The 14,625-nt window shown below is 40.1% G+C and overlaps 2 protein-coding genes across 3 annotated transcripts in view; both read left to right on the top strand.

Annotated features, from left to right (window-relative positions):
* Positions 1-8,943, top strand: part of C13H1orf141 (chromosome 13 C1orf141 homolog) — a 159,039-nt gene extending 150,096 nt beyond the window's left edge. The window contains exon 14 of the mRNA XM_032494545.1: positions 8,865-8,943. Coding sequence (XP_032350436.1) covers positions 8,865-8,897 — 33 coding nt within the window. The 3' untranslated portion in view covers positions 8,898-8,943. The remainder of the gene's footprint in view (positions 1-8,864) is intronic.
* Positions 8,944-10,663: 1,720 nt separating this feature from the next.
* SLC35D1 (solute carrier family 35 member D1) overlaps positions 10,664-14,625 on the top strand; it is a 47,206-nt gene continuing 43,244 nt past the window's right edge. Inside the window, exons 1-4 of one of the 2 annotated variants that reach the window (XM_032494539.1) lie at positions 10,664-11,538; positions 12,326-12,359; positions 12,457-12,543; positions 13,257-13,324. In XM_032494539.1, the coding sequence (XP_032350430.1) occupies positions 11,336-11,538; positions 12,326-12,359; positions 12,457-12,543; positions 13,257-13,324 (392 nt within the window). In that variant the 5' untranslated portion in view covers positions 10,664-11,335. The remainder of the gene's footprint in view (positions 11,539-12,325; positions 12,360-12,456; positions 12,544-13,256; positions 13,325-14,625) is intronic. The other variant, XM_032494538.1, reaches the window with a different exon arrangement.

The raw sequence follows: 14,625 nt of genomic DNA, 5'->3' as shown, positions 1-14,625 counted from the left end.
TTCTCCCCTACCTCCACCCCAGCCCATTTTCCCTCCTCCCAGGCTCATGCAAAACAAAACAGTTTCCCTAACTACCCTGCTGTCTCAGAAGGAAAAACACAGACTCTCTTTAATTACTAACGATAAAAATGACAAGAAACAGAAAATACGCCTAATAATAGCACAAGTAATGACGATAGTATTTCCCTCTATTCAGTATCAGAGGCCCTGGATGTGGGCAGATAGGAGTGAACTTGGGCAAATAATGTAAGCTATCTGATCCTCAGTTTACTGTGTTCTCACCTTAAGATGGTGACAACAATATATTATTACAATATTATTATTGTAATATTATAATATTACAATATTATTACGGTATTATTATTTTCAAGATTTAAAAAAGTGTGGAGTATCTTGAGTATGATACACAGTCATTAAAAAGTCCCTTTTTATTCCCATCCTTTCTCCTGCTCTTAATGTAAGTATGACTTTTTAAAAGGTGTTCCTGGTCTCTTACTACAGTCTTTTCTAAATTAAATGCTAAACCTGACTATAGTACTCAGACTTTAGCCCAAAATATTCACAAATTAGAACTGAGGATTTTGTGTGTTACATTTGGAAATTTCTGCTGGAGGTTGTGAGCTTTATCCTTTAGAAAGACACTAAATTAATTTCATCTGGCCAAGGTTTGGCCATTGAAACAGCTGGACAGCTGGGAGCAATGGATTCTGAGAAGATGGTGACTTAAGCTCACCACCGTTCTCTTCTACTCTCAGCTTTAATCTTTTATCTCCTCAGCCACATAGATGCTGGGATCTTCAAGCAGTGATGTGCAAAATTAGACGTCGTTTCTGTCCTGATGCTGAGATCTGAGTATGGCCCTTAGCCCAGTTTCCGAGTCACAAGGCATTGATGGAAGTTGTGCTGTGTCCTGGGACTAGCTGGCAGTTGAGATCTGTGGATTACCCCAGGGAAAGGTTGTCTTTGGCCCTGTGTAAGTGTTCCTGGTCTCACTGGTCCCCAGGAGACCAAAAAGGAACCACTAAACCTATGAAAAAACTAGAAAGTCAGAGATCCGTGGATTTTCCTTCAGGTGCCTAGCAGGGGGTTGTGATCTGCTTGCTTTTATAGTAGCAGTCCATATTGGGCAGGGCTGGACCTTCGACCACTTACACAGCCACTAGGTACTGCAGTAAACAGACCTGAGCCTCCCTGAGCCAACTAAGAAAAATAACAACCCATCTAAAGGGGCACAGTAAGTAGACAGTGGCCAGCCAGGCAGGATGGAACAGGGAAAGGAACAAAATCATGAGACTTGCTAGAGGTTTCACCTAGGGATGGGGAAGAATAAGCAAACACAGTAATTTTGTACGATTAGCAGTGAGAAAAAAAACTTAAAAAGATAAAGTCATTTCTTTCCTCATGCTGCTGATTCCAACTCATTCAGTAATCAGCTATAAAATAAATAGAACAGATAGAGATGCCAGAGGAGGCAGGGACAATTTGATAAGAAAAATAATAAAAGCACTTAAGTAGATTCAAGTGCAGCACACCACACACACAGACATACTCGTTCTATTTTCTGTAAAACGCCGATTATATTTGTTATTACCTTCAAGCATAATCTGAATTGACACAAGGAACTATTAATTGAATAGAAAATCTAATGACTTCCAAAATAAAGGGGAAATGGAATTAATAAGAAAAATAAGAAAGAGGAAAATGAGCAAACAATATAAAATCAGTAAGTATTGATAACAAATGTCTGTCATACTACAATTGAACTGGTTGCATCTTCCCATTAGAAAAACAGTTACTCTCAGACTGAGTTAAAAAATAACATTTAACTATACAGCTGGCTCTCTGTATGTACAGGTTCTTCATCCATAAATTCAACCAGCCATGAATAGAAAATAATCCAAAAAGTTTTCAGAAAGTTCCAAAAAGCAAAATCTTGAATTTGCCTACAACCAGGAACTATTTACATAGCACTTACAATGTATTAGATATTATAAGCAATCTAGAGATGATTTACAGTATATGAGAGGATATGCATAGGTTTTATGCAAATACTACATCGATTTATATAAGGAATTTGAACACCCATAGATTTTGGTATATGTGGGGGATTCTGGAACCAATCCCCTGTGGAAGCAAAAGGACAATTGTAAACTATAAGAAATACAGTTAAAGCAATGAAGACAGCTTGAAAATAAAGTAGTGGGGAAGGAGATATGAGACTAATGAAACAAAAAGAAATTGAATGGCATTATTAATAGCAGATGTTAAAATTCGGGGTTAGAAACAATAAATATGACAAAGAATGACCTTGTGCCTTATGTAATAATAAAAATGCTATATCTGAAAAAGATGTAACAGCATCTTTGGTGCACTATATATGTGCCAAATAACAAAGTGGCTAATAATATAAAGCAAAAGCTATTGGAAATCCCAGTAGAATGTAATTAAAATAAAATTATAGTAGAAGACCTCAGTTCACTTCCTTCAGAGTTAAACAGGTGAAACAAAACAAAGAAAGTATGGATACAGAGTAATTACATAATGCATTTAATAAAATTGGTGTAATGGATATAGACCCCTGTTTCTTTTCTTCCTTGAAACAGAGAAAATAAATTTTTGAGTTTGTCCATAGAAAATCGACTATGTGCTGGGCTACACAAGAACACTTAACTTTTTTCTTCTAATGAATGTAGAGAACTTTTTAATAACCACCCAATAAAAAGGAATAAAAATAAAACAATCCAAATATATTAACTATTTGAAAATAAAGAAAGGATAAAGAAGAAAACACAAACTATAAAGTAAAAAATAATGAAAAGGAAGCCATTTCATTTCAACAGCAAAAGTTAGTTTAAAAGAAAATATATAGTTGTTCTCTCTTCCTCCTCCTCGTCCTCCTCGTCGTCGTCGTCCTCCCTCCTTCCTTCTTTTTAGTGAAAAGAATTTGGTGAAAAGGATCCCAAAGTTCTCATTTGGGGAAAATAGAAAAAGTATAACTTTCAAAAAGTTAAAGGCATGACTCTCATGGAAATATAAAATGAGCACAAGTCAAAGGTTTTTATTCATCCCATTAATGAGTAAAAAGTAAGATATTAAAACTAGTTCAAAAGAAAATATGAAGACAGATGTATACGCCAGCCAAAAGAATGTTAAAGTGAATATGCTAGTAATAAACGCAAAGCTGGTTAACATCCTAAAGGGAAATAAATTTAAAACTTTAGGGTTATCTTTTCTACCAGAAGGGGATCAATCATATCTCTACAGATAAAATGTATTTGGATTGCTATGGACAAGACTTACTTGCATTACAGTTGATTATCTACAAGTTAACCTCTTCTAAATAGAAAACCAATCAAAGGTGCATACCCCTATAGAATTAACTAATCCTTCAAGGATCCATCCAACAATTCCCAGCACTCCACTAAAAGGACATCTAGTAGTCACCTTTCTTGTTTCTACAAATGGATAATTTTTACAAAACATTCCTCCTCTGCCTGGAAGCCATTCAGATATTTAGAGACGTCAGAGACACTTCATTTTTCTCCAGAAGTCAGGTGCCCAGGATTAGGCACAGGTGTGGTATGAGCAGGAAGGTGTTTTATTTCAGTTCCCAAAGGGAGAATCAAAACCACTCATTATTAAAGCTGAGGGGATATTATTAAATGTAAATCCTATTTACCGCCTATTTCACTCTAAAGAAAACATTCATTATATATGTTCTCTGCCCAGAAAAAAGGTAAGGCACTGTATTTATAGCTAGAGCAGGTGGGTGACAGCAAGAAGAAGACAAAGAAGTAATCAGACAAGTAGTCACAATGTAGATTCCAAAGGCATTTAGTTTGTCAGTTTGCCTAATTAATATTGATCAATAGTTATTTTGATCCAAACACTGCACTTCTGTGTGAGAATCAAAAAATGGGCTGTCTGTTTCAGATATGAACTACACATGTTTAGTGACAATAATTGGTCACTGATGGCTCTCAATATAATTCTATTTCATTCTTGTGCCTTATTTTTCTTTCTGTCAGCATCCTTACTATCTTGCTCTTTTCCTCTTTTTTTTTTTTATTGATTTGCATAGGACCTCAGAGGTAAAAAAGAATCTTGAAATCTTCTAGACCAGAGCTGTCTGGTAGAATGTTCTACAACGATGGAAAAGTTCTGTATTTGTCCTGTTCAGTATAGTAACTTGCCAGGTCTCTCGTGAAGAAGTTAGGAAAATGATAGGGAAGGAGGACTCTAAAACTTGAAGTGGGGCTACCTCTGCTTGGACTTAGATCAAGTTGAGAATTTTGAATTCTCAAGTCACTCTGAGCCTCTTCTGACAGTGGAAGCAGCTTGTCCTCCTGTGTCTGAGGATATTAGCCTTTCTTCACTTGAGAGTGATCCACTAACTCCATAACTAGGTCAGATGTCAGCGTGCTCTAGGGGAGCAGGTGCAGAGTCTGACACAGGAGGAAGCAGTTTATATACACGCACACACACAAAAGCCAGATTTTCTAAATTTACACCAGAAGTTTTGGATTTAATTTGTTAGCTTATGCAGGTGGAAATATTCCAACACTTTAATTTATTAGTTGACTGAGTCCTGGGCTGGAAGGTGGCCTTTGTTTAATGAGATTGAGATAAAACTTCCTCCATTATAATGCAGATGAACGAATTCCAAGGTTTAGGTGACAGGGGTATTGGAATGCCTTTATCATGAGTAATCTATATACCCATCTCTCAACTACATCCTGAGAGGATCCAGAGGACACTCCCATCATCAACATGTTGAGAAACATCTTAGTGTGTAGAACACGTGCATCCTTGAGAAGTTCTGTCATGGCTGTTCTCCGTAAGCCAGGCATAACGATGGGAAATTACACTACTGAGGTGGGCTCCCCTATTTACAGTATAGATGGTGGAAGTCCTGGAGTATCAGAGGCAAGTAGCAGTTCTTAACCACCAAAGGTGAGGTGGGCATATTTACCATAAAAGGAAAGCAGTCACATGGTGGTAACCAGAATGTTATAATCCCCAGGAATCCTTGGCAGTGGCTAATTGATTACAACACCCCTAAGAATGTAATAGAGAAGAAGCCTACTAAAAAGGTGCTTAATGTATATAACAGGAAAAACCAGACTGACAGCAAAAAAATCTAACTTGAGTTTCTGAAATGGGGAGTCACAGTCTCTCACTCAGTTTCCAGACATAAGCCAGTTAATAGAATCAAAACCTTTGGGTTGAAGGGGGAGTTAGGTCTCCTTGAGGAAGACTCCTGTATCATGGCACACATGTACACTTGTGTATATATCACCAAGTCTTCTTCAAAGGCACCTGCAGTCATCTACTAGAGTGACTGTGTACTGGAGAAAAGGAAATATCCCTTTTGAGGATTACCAAACACTAGCTACTTGATGCTAATTCCTGGCTGCCCACATCTTTCTAGACTACCAGTGAAACTGGGGGCTAAGTCAGGTGATAATTGGAGTCTTAGACCAAATCTCAACCACAGTGGGCCCAGTAGATCTGTAGATCTACTGTAGTTATTTATCTAGCTCTTGAATGTATAATTAAGAGAGATAAATGTTTAGACATAATAGATATACTTGGCAACTAGCAAAATCCTCACATTGGTTCTTTGACCCATGGAATAAAGACCATAATTGTAGAAAGAGGAAGCCTCTGGAACTATCCCATCCTACTAGGATGGAAACAAAAAAGAATAGTGTATCTTCAGAGGAACTGCAGAGATTAGTGCCATCATCAAAGCTTGGAAAGTTGCATGAGTGGTGATACCTATCATGTTTCCATTTAAGTTGACTGTCCAACATAGAAGGCAGACCCTGAAAAATATATGAGGATGATTATAAACTTATTCGAGAAGCGACTCCAATTTTAGTTAATGTCCCACATGTAGCATTTTTACGGAGGCAGATCCACACTACAGCTCCTGACACCTAGTATGCAGCTATTAATATGGAAATGCTTTTTTCTTTTCATCAGCTTATAAGGACCAACTGGAAGCAGTTTATTTCTTAAATGGCAGGGTCAGGAGTACACCATCACAGTCTTGCCTCAGTGTTACATCAAATCTCCTACTCTCTGCCATAAGATCTTGGATCATCTTAACATTCACATACAAAATCAACAGGGATTGACTTATGCTAATTGGATCTGATAAACATGAAGTAGTAAGCCTTTTGAATGGCTAAGATAGCCAGGATCTCAGCTGGTCAGGATTCACTACCTGATATATTAGGGAACAATGGAAGAGAAGCATTTTGCTGGGGTTGAGGGGATAAGGGTGAGTTTAGTTTTAGATGTGTTGAAGAGCTTCGGAGAGAGTCATCCAAGTGAAGATGTTCAGGAGATAGTTGGATATCCAAATCTGGAGTTCAAGAGAACACACATGAGTAGATTTAGGAAGTGCTGACAAAGTGATAAGTCATAATTGTAGCCATGGAAAGGGATGAGATTATTTAGTGAGAATACTTAGAATCAAAGAGAAAACCAAGACTGAGCCTTGAAGAATGTGAAACTTTATTTTAAATATCTGGTAGAAGAAGAGGAACAAGCAAAGACAAATGAGAAGGGGTATCCAGAGAACCAGGAGGAGCTTCAGAGAGTGTGTTGTCCCAGGAGTCAAGGAAGAGAGTGTAGCTAACGGAAGGGACAGGCTCAGCACTGCAAAAGCTGTGAAGTGGTCAAGCAAGAGAAGGACTGAGAGTCGGCTGGGTTTATTTTTCTGGGGGTCATTGGTGACTTAGGGGTGAGCAGCTTCAGTGCAGCAGAGGGGATAAAACTACTTTGGTGTGAGCTGAAGAGTGATTGGAGGTGGTTATAGATCAGGCAGAGCCATGGTGAATAGGTGGGTAGGAGGCCAGTTCACAAAGATAGAAGATGACTTTGGATAGATTTGTATGAAGTTCAGTTGTTAACATATTGAGTTTGAAACAACTCTGTACTTTCAATGCCTAAGTTGATGTCTGGTATGGTATTTGTGAATGAGTCATGAGTGACTATGACTTTAAGAGACTTGTTTCTACGTCCTGGTTATTCTTCTTCATAGTGTGGATGAACACTAAGCTTGGTCATTGAAGGAAGTAATGGCACTGCCAGAGCTTTAAAGCAAATACATCCACCTACCTCAAACGAGGCAGGTGTGTCTAGTGGAGGAGCACAAACTAAGTGTGGAACAGACTGGGGCTAAATCTGTACAGTCACTCAGAACTCTAAGACTCCAGGCACACCTAATACTCCTACTCAGCCTTTGTTTTCCTGTTTGTAAGTTGTTTCACCATACCTACTTCCTAGAGCGGTAAGAATGAAATGCGATCATGAACTTCAATTTACTACATTGCCAGGCTCACCATCAGTGATCAGTAAGTTCAGCCCAACACAGAGAAGTATGAGGCATGGCAGAGCAGTCCTTCTGTACACTTTGGTTCTCAGAGTTTTAGAAACATTGTTCAAATAGGAAACACCTATGACCTTTCCTCCCTGGCCGTAATGTAATCAGTGGTGCAACACAGTGGGTCATGGGCTGTGATCTAGGCTGGCAATGAAACAAGAAATTGGTAAGTAAAGGTGAACACCAAAAAAGGCCTACATAAATTCCACTATGAGAAGGGTAAGGGAGCCAGGGAAAGCAAGAAGTGTAGGGAAAAGAAATAATCTGAGTCATAGTAACAAATAGTGTATAGAACCAATTTCCTTCACAGAGAAACATGTTGACTAGAGTAATATTTTGATAAAAAAAAAAGGCATGATTTAATTACAAAGAAGATTTTTCTGCTAGCACCCCTAGCAAGATATAAAATATATCAACCAATAATGTTGACATTTCCAAAGAGAATAGGCTTGTATATCTATGAGAACATTTAAATTCAGTCTTTCCAATCTTATACAACTTTTTTAGATATGTTTCAGTCTTCAGTTTTATCACATTATGTATAAACTCCCCACATAATTCTGTGATTAATACTACAAAGGTTAGGAAACAATTTGAGTACCTAAAATAGCTAAAAGTCTAAATACCTATAATAAAAACCCTACTATACTGTGGGTACCTATCTTATCTTTATGGGACCCTGAAAAGAATGCTTGACTCCATTGGACTTAGCATTTTACTGAGGGTCCACAAATCACTACTGGAGTTGAGAAAATCCAACACGGTTCTTGGTGTGTTTATGGTAGGTTTTAATAAATATTTGTTTATAAGTTATGTAATCATGCTGAGAAAAACAACAGTAGTTTCTTGGATTAGTACATTTTGGGAGATTTGTTTTCATTATGAAAATAATGTGTCATTGCAGTTGATGCATTGTAGAAATTTCTACCTGGTATTTCTTACTCCACTGGGTAGCACTTGAACTATTATCTGGCCTCTTTCAGTGGTCTCCATTATTGCCATCCGACTTTATAAAAGAAAGTCTCCTTTTCATACAGTGTTAGTGGTAATATAAAATTTGTATAATCTCTTTGGAGGTCAATTTGTTCATTCTGTTAATTAAAAAAACAAACATAGTCTTTAATTAAGCAATTCCACTTTTAGAAACTTATACCTGTACAAAGTTGAAACAAGGATAATCAGAGCTGCACTGTTTATAGACTGAAAAAAATGATAATAACTTAAATGTCCATGGGAAGGGCTACATGAATTAGGTTGCATCTGGCTAGAAGAATTCTCTGCAGCCATTGAAGAGAATGAGGTAGAGTTTCTGTGCTGCCACAGAAAGGCCTTCAAGGAATCCTACGTGAAAAGAGGAAGGTTGCCTAATAATAATGATAATAATAGTAATTACTATTATTAGAAACACCTGTGAAGTGTTTCATCCCTGCACTATGATGTGGGTGCTACTGTTATCTCTGTTTTACAGATGAGCAAACTGAAGCACTGTAAGTTCAGGTAACTTGCCTGAGGTCACAAAACTAGTGTCAGAGGCAGTATCTGGCTTGAGGATCTTACCTGGTATGTTCTTACCTGGTTCTTTGCATTTGTGCTGAAAAATATATAAAAATACATGTGTGTATGTATATGCATATGTATGTGTGTATGTTTGTATTTGTATATGGACAGAAAATGGCTCTAAGCAGAGCCTCTAAATGGTTGGCAGCTGCTTTCTCTGAAAAGTGGATTAGGGTAAGAAAGGAAGAGGGCAAGATAGTTATGTGATACATGTCATTTTTGCTTATTTTCTTTTGTTATGAGGGACATTATTATTTTCATAATAATTTTTTTTCACAAGGGATGTTTCTCAAAATACACTTTCTAGTTATTTTTCTTTTGCTGCTAGCAGTTAAGGAAGAAATGTGGCCATTTTCCTCACTGTTAAAAAGTTCATTGATCATTCATGGATTCATTCAGCAAAAACATCTAAACTGTGCTAGGTGTCCTTGCCTCACCCAGTCCTCAAGGAGCTCATTATGTAGTGGAACAGACTGTCATGGAAACACATCATTCCAGAGCCTCTGTAAAAGGGATGCACAAAGATGAGATGGGAGAGGCACAAACGAACGATGTCATTTCTGTGGAGGGCAAGGAGAGGCAGTGTGAAGGAAGGTTCACAGAAAGGATATAATATTTTGCCTAAATACTAAAGGAAAAGTAAGCGTTCTTCAGGAGACAGGGGAGGGGAGGTAGAGGAAGGAATAATGGGAGTGAAGACACAAGAATACCCACCGTTCTTTTGGGGACTGGCTATAGTTTGATTTAGCTGCAGCTTAGAGAGGGAAAGGTGAGGCTTGCAGGAGCCGCATCATCTAAGCCCTTATGGACCATGTTAAGAATTTCATCCTGTGTGCCAGGTTTTCCTAAGAAACATTCAAATAACAGGTGTTCCCAGAATAACTCAAAAATGTTATGCTCAATGTAATAAGTCAGACACAAAAGGACAAATACTGTATGATTCCACTGATCTGAGCTACCTAGAATAGTCAAATTTACAGAGACAGAAAGTAGGCTAGTGGTTAATAGAAGATAGGGGAAAAGAGGAATGGGAGTTATTGTTTAGTGGCTACATAATCTCAGTTTGAGATGATGAAAAACGTGGTGTTAAGAATTCCAAAACAATGTGAATGAACTTAAGGCCACTGAATTGTACACCCAAAAAGTGTTAAAATGACAAATTTTATATTATGCATATTTTACCATAATAAAAAACAGATTAAGATGGTAAATTTTATGTTATGTATATTTTGACAATATTAAAATATGGCAAAATTTTAAAGATATTTTATTTACATAAATAATTCATAAACAAACATTTACATAAACAATTCAAAGTACTTTTTCTTGACACTAAAATTAGATGTCATTTCTTTGCTTAAGCTGATAATAGTGATTTTTATTATATAATAACGTTTACCATTTATGAAAACTAACTCTGGTTTATATCCAGAGATGAGGAGATGCAGGCTTAGAGACATCAACTAACTGGCCCTCGAGCACAGTTAGTGAGGAGGCATTTCTAGGAATCCTAGAATTGGAACTCAGGTCCCAACACACCTTGCTCCTTCACCAATCCCCAAGCCACTTGATTATCTTGCTAATTTTTGGATATGTCAATAATTTTCTTTAAAAAAATCTCCTTTGATCTGCAAGGAAATATTGTTTGGTGTTTTTGGATTCAGAAACCGTAAGAAATCTGAGGCAACGCAAAATTAAAATATTTATTGAGTGTTTAGTCTTGATCCACATCTGATACTTTTGAAGAGCTTGGGCCCTATGCAAGAGAGACCAAAAGAGCACTCAGAATGAGTCTAGACACACTTATCGTGTTAACCACTTAACCAGCCACCTGTTAACCACCGAGTGGCGAAGGATCTGCTTTTTTTTTTTTTTTGCGGCAGTTTTCTGGAGAATACGGCTTTTAGCCCCCCACCCCCAGCCCAGGTACGCCTCAGCGGAGAGACCCGGCGCGGGCTCGTGCGCAGGCGCGAGGCGGCCGCGTCGTTCGGCGGCCGTGCTTTGCTGCCTGGCGCCCGGGGTCCTCGAGTGTTCCCCATTGGCTTCTTCTCCCTTTCCGCCCCGGACTCAGGGTCGCCACTGCCCCCATTCCAGGCCCTCTCCAACCCCTGCGCAGGCCGAGCTGGCGCGGCGCGTACCCTCTGACCCCGCGTTGCACAATGCCCGACCAAAGTCCCCGGGCGTGTGAACCCCAGCGTCCCTGCCCCTGGGCGGGGACGGGCGGCTGCCGCGCGGGGAGCCGAGGCGGCGAGCGCAGCCGGCTCAGTGCACGGGCCCCGGTCCCCGGCTTCCCCGCGAGCTGCAGCCGCAGAGCCCCGCGCCGCTCGGCCCCGCCGCCAGCCGCCCCCCTCGCAGGCCGCCGCCGCCGCCGCCGCCGCAGCCATGGCGGAAGTTCATAGACGTCAGCATGCCCGGGTTAAAGGAGAAGCCCCCGCGAAATCCTCCACACTCAGACATGAGGAGGAGCTGGGGATGGCGTCGGCCGAAACGCTGACCGTGTTCCTGAAGCTGCTGGCCGCCGGCTTTTACGGCGTGAGCTCCTTCCTGATCGTGGTGGTCAACAAGAGCGTGCTCACCAATTACAGGTAGGGCCGGGGCGGCGGCGGCCCAGGCCGCGGAGAGGAGCGGGCGGCGGCGGCTGGGCGCCGGCTCCTGGACTTTGGCTGCAAAGTTGAAGCTGAACAAAGTTGGGCGGGAGCCGGGCAGGGCGGGCGGGCAGCTGACACGCAGCCGGGGCGGCGGAGCCGGCTGACGCCCCGGCCCCGTGGTGGGCGTCCCGCTCCCAGCGCAGAGCTCGGGGCTCCGGACGGCCAGGCACGCGTTCAGGGCCGCGTTCGGAAAGCACCTGCCCTGCCTGCCGTGCAGCGCCCTGGAAACCCTGCCCTTCCGAGCGGCGGAGCGAAGTTGCTTCGTGACTTTTTGGCTCCTGTGCATGCCAAGCCGGGAGCAGGGCGAGGGATGTCCTCCCTTCCCCGCAGCCTGGGCCGAGGTCCGGGGCTTCAGGTGACAGCCTGCGGGGAAGTACGCGCGTTCTCAAGCCCATTTAAGATGATTCTGATGCTGCCACTGGACTCTGAGGCAGAAGCATTTTTGTTTTAAAGGTGTGAAACCGTTGAAGAGATGTATGTCTTCACTTCCATGAAAAATCCGTTGCAGGCAGCCGACTGAAATTGTAGAATCGGACAAGATGAGACAAGTGGCCGCCCGAGGCTGCAAAATCACCGGTTGCCTGACAACCGGCAGGGATTTTTCTCACCGATTGCCATTTGGATAAGGGGTAGACATTGGTGTGTTATGTATCAAAATTTGCCAGTGTGCAAATTGCGCAGAGCTTTTTCTGACCCTGTTATTTTTTCTCTACCGTTTTTGTAGATTTCCCTCCTCACTATGTGTTGGACTTGGCCAGGTTAGTTGGAATCTTCAGCATTACGTGGTTTCTGTCTTTGGAACTTCTGTGTGTGTCTTTATATGTAGAACAGTGAATCTGTGTTCTCTGTTTACAGATGGTGGCCACAGTGGCAGTTCTCTGGGTGGGAAAGGCGCTCAGAGTAGTCAAGTTTCCTGACCTTGACAGAAATGTACCTCGAAAGGTAAAAAAAAAAAAAAAAAAAAAAAAGTAATACCTTATTTTCTGAAAAGAAGCCACTGTATGTATTTTTTTACCAGTCCCTTACGTATTTGAAAATTGCAGCTTTGAAATTTCCCAACCCAGAGTGGGTATAATGAAGGTGAAGAATAAACGTAGTAATGTGTATTTTTAAAAAGTTCCACAATCTCTTTAAAATTAAGGAGAAAAAAGCCCCTAGAAATCTTGTGTTCTGTTTTAATTAATGAACACTTGTTGGGAGTACAACCATTTTATATTTTCTACATCCATCTAATCTAGCCAGTGTATCCTGCATTCATTATTCTTTGGGCTTATTTTCTTATTTTTCTGTCTGCCTCTGCTTGACTCCATCTGAGGATGAAATGCCTTTCCTTTTCCTGCTGACATTAGAGCCATAGGCACTACATTATCATATTTTAAAGTAAATGATATTTCTGTTCCATTTGGTTCGATCATATTCATATTTCTTTCTTTTCTCCTCCTCCATTCTTCCCTCTCTCTTTCTGCTTAGTGTTATTTATCCAGGAATAATGTTGATTGAGTGCTTCATGGGGGCCAAACTTGTGTATGAAAACTAATCTTACGTTTTAAGTGGAAATAATTTGATCATATAAACAAAACTGTTTCTGTTTGAAAAGGTCCTTGTTTTAGCTGTCTTTATTATTGAGTTTTGTTATCCCTTTTTAAATTTTCTAGACGTTTCCACTACCTCTACTATATTTTGGGAACCAAATCACGGGACTGTTCAGCACAAAGAAACTGAAGTATGGATAACTTTATTTTACTAGTGAGGTTAATATAATGTATTCTTAAAATTGTACTTGAATGTCAAATATTTAAGAGATTGTTATTGATTCTGGAAAAAGAAAAGGACCAGAAACCTTCTGTGACTAGAGGTTACACCAAAGGGTTTAGTTTAAGTTTCTTTAAGTTTCAAGAGAAAGAAGAGTTTTCTGTTTATTTTGAGTTTTCTCACCTCACTTGATGGTAGAACTGTAAAGGGAGGTTTTCATTATTTTTCCAGACCTGTAATAGTGAAGGATATATGCTAGGTTTCTGAGATTTCAATTCTTTAATATAATTCATAAATATTATATTTTAGGCAGATCTCACAAGCAAAATTAGTGGATGGTTATGAGAACTTTTGTAGTTTTTCTTTTAACATGAGGTAATTAACATCAGATAGAACCCTGATACAAATATGATGAACATTTTAACCCATGGCCATATGACCATAAAGGCAGCATTTTCACTCTCAGAAAGAAGCAGTAGCTCTTTCCTCCATGACAGCACTGTCATCTTATCCTCTAACTCCCCAGTCCTTGGCTTTTCCACTCAAGAAGTTGTATGATGAGTGTATGATGTTAAAAGTATACACATCGGGAAGCCATTTAACAGAAACCCATGGCTTCACTGCCACATGAGCTAAACCCCTGGTATACTGCATCATTGGAAAACAGAGTGGGGAGATCACTGAGGATCAGAGACCAAGCATTTTTTATTTCCTCAGCCCCAAGAAAACCTGACAGAATGACCACCAAGATATCTCCAGGGAGGGTTCCATGGAAGTCAGATTTATCATGGGTGGGGCATCCTTTCCCATCTCATTACCCACTTGGAAAGAATGCAGACCTGCTGCAAAGTGCTGCTTGTATAGTTTGCTCTTTTTCACCCATTGTCATCCATCCATCCATTCATCCATCCATCCATCCATCCATTCATCCATTCACACCCTACCTTTGATTGCTAGCTAAGTAGAAGGCACGTTGGAGTGAGATGAGATATATTCAGAAATAACTATATTGCAAAAAGTTGTATGTTTGATTAGTGCAGGCAGAAGGGAATTCAGAGGAAGATACAATTACTTCCACAAAAGGACAATCAAGAAATGTTTCATGAAATGATTTATTACAGATATTGTGTGAAGGGTAGGGGGTGGGAAGGGAGATCAGTCTAGTAAAGAAAGAAGAAGTCATCTCTTGTAAAAACTAACATGGTTACTGTCGGGTGTTTAACATAGTAATAAGCAGAGTAAAATAAAAAAGTGGGTTTTTTTTATTATCTT

The sequence above is a fragment of the Camelus ferus genome, chromosome 13 (genome assembly GCF_009834535.1).
Source record: "Camelus ferus isolate YT-003-E chromosome 13, BCGSAC_Cfer_1.0, whole genome shotgun sequence".
NCBI lineage: Eukaryota > Metazoa > Chordata > Mammalia > Artiodactyla > Camelidae > Camelus > Camelus ferus.
The sequence above is the reverse complement of the archived record's forward strand: the minus strand, read 5'-3'. Positions and strand labels throughout refer to the sequence as shown.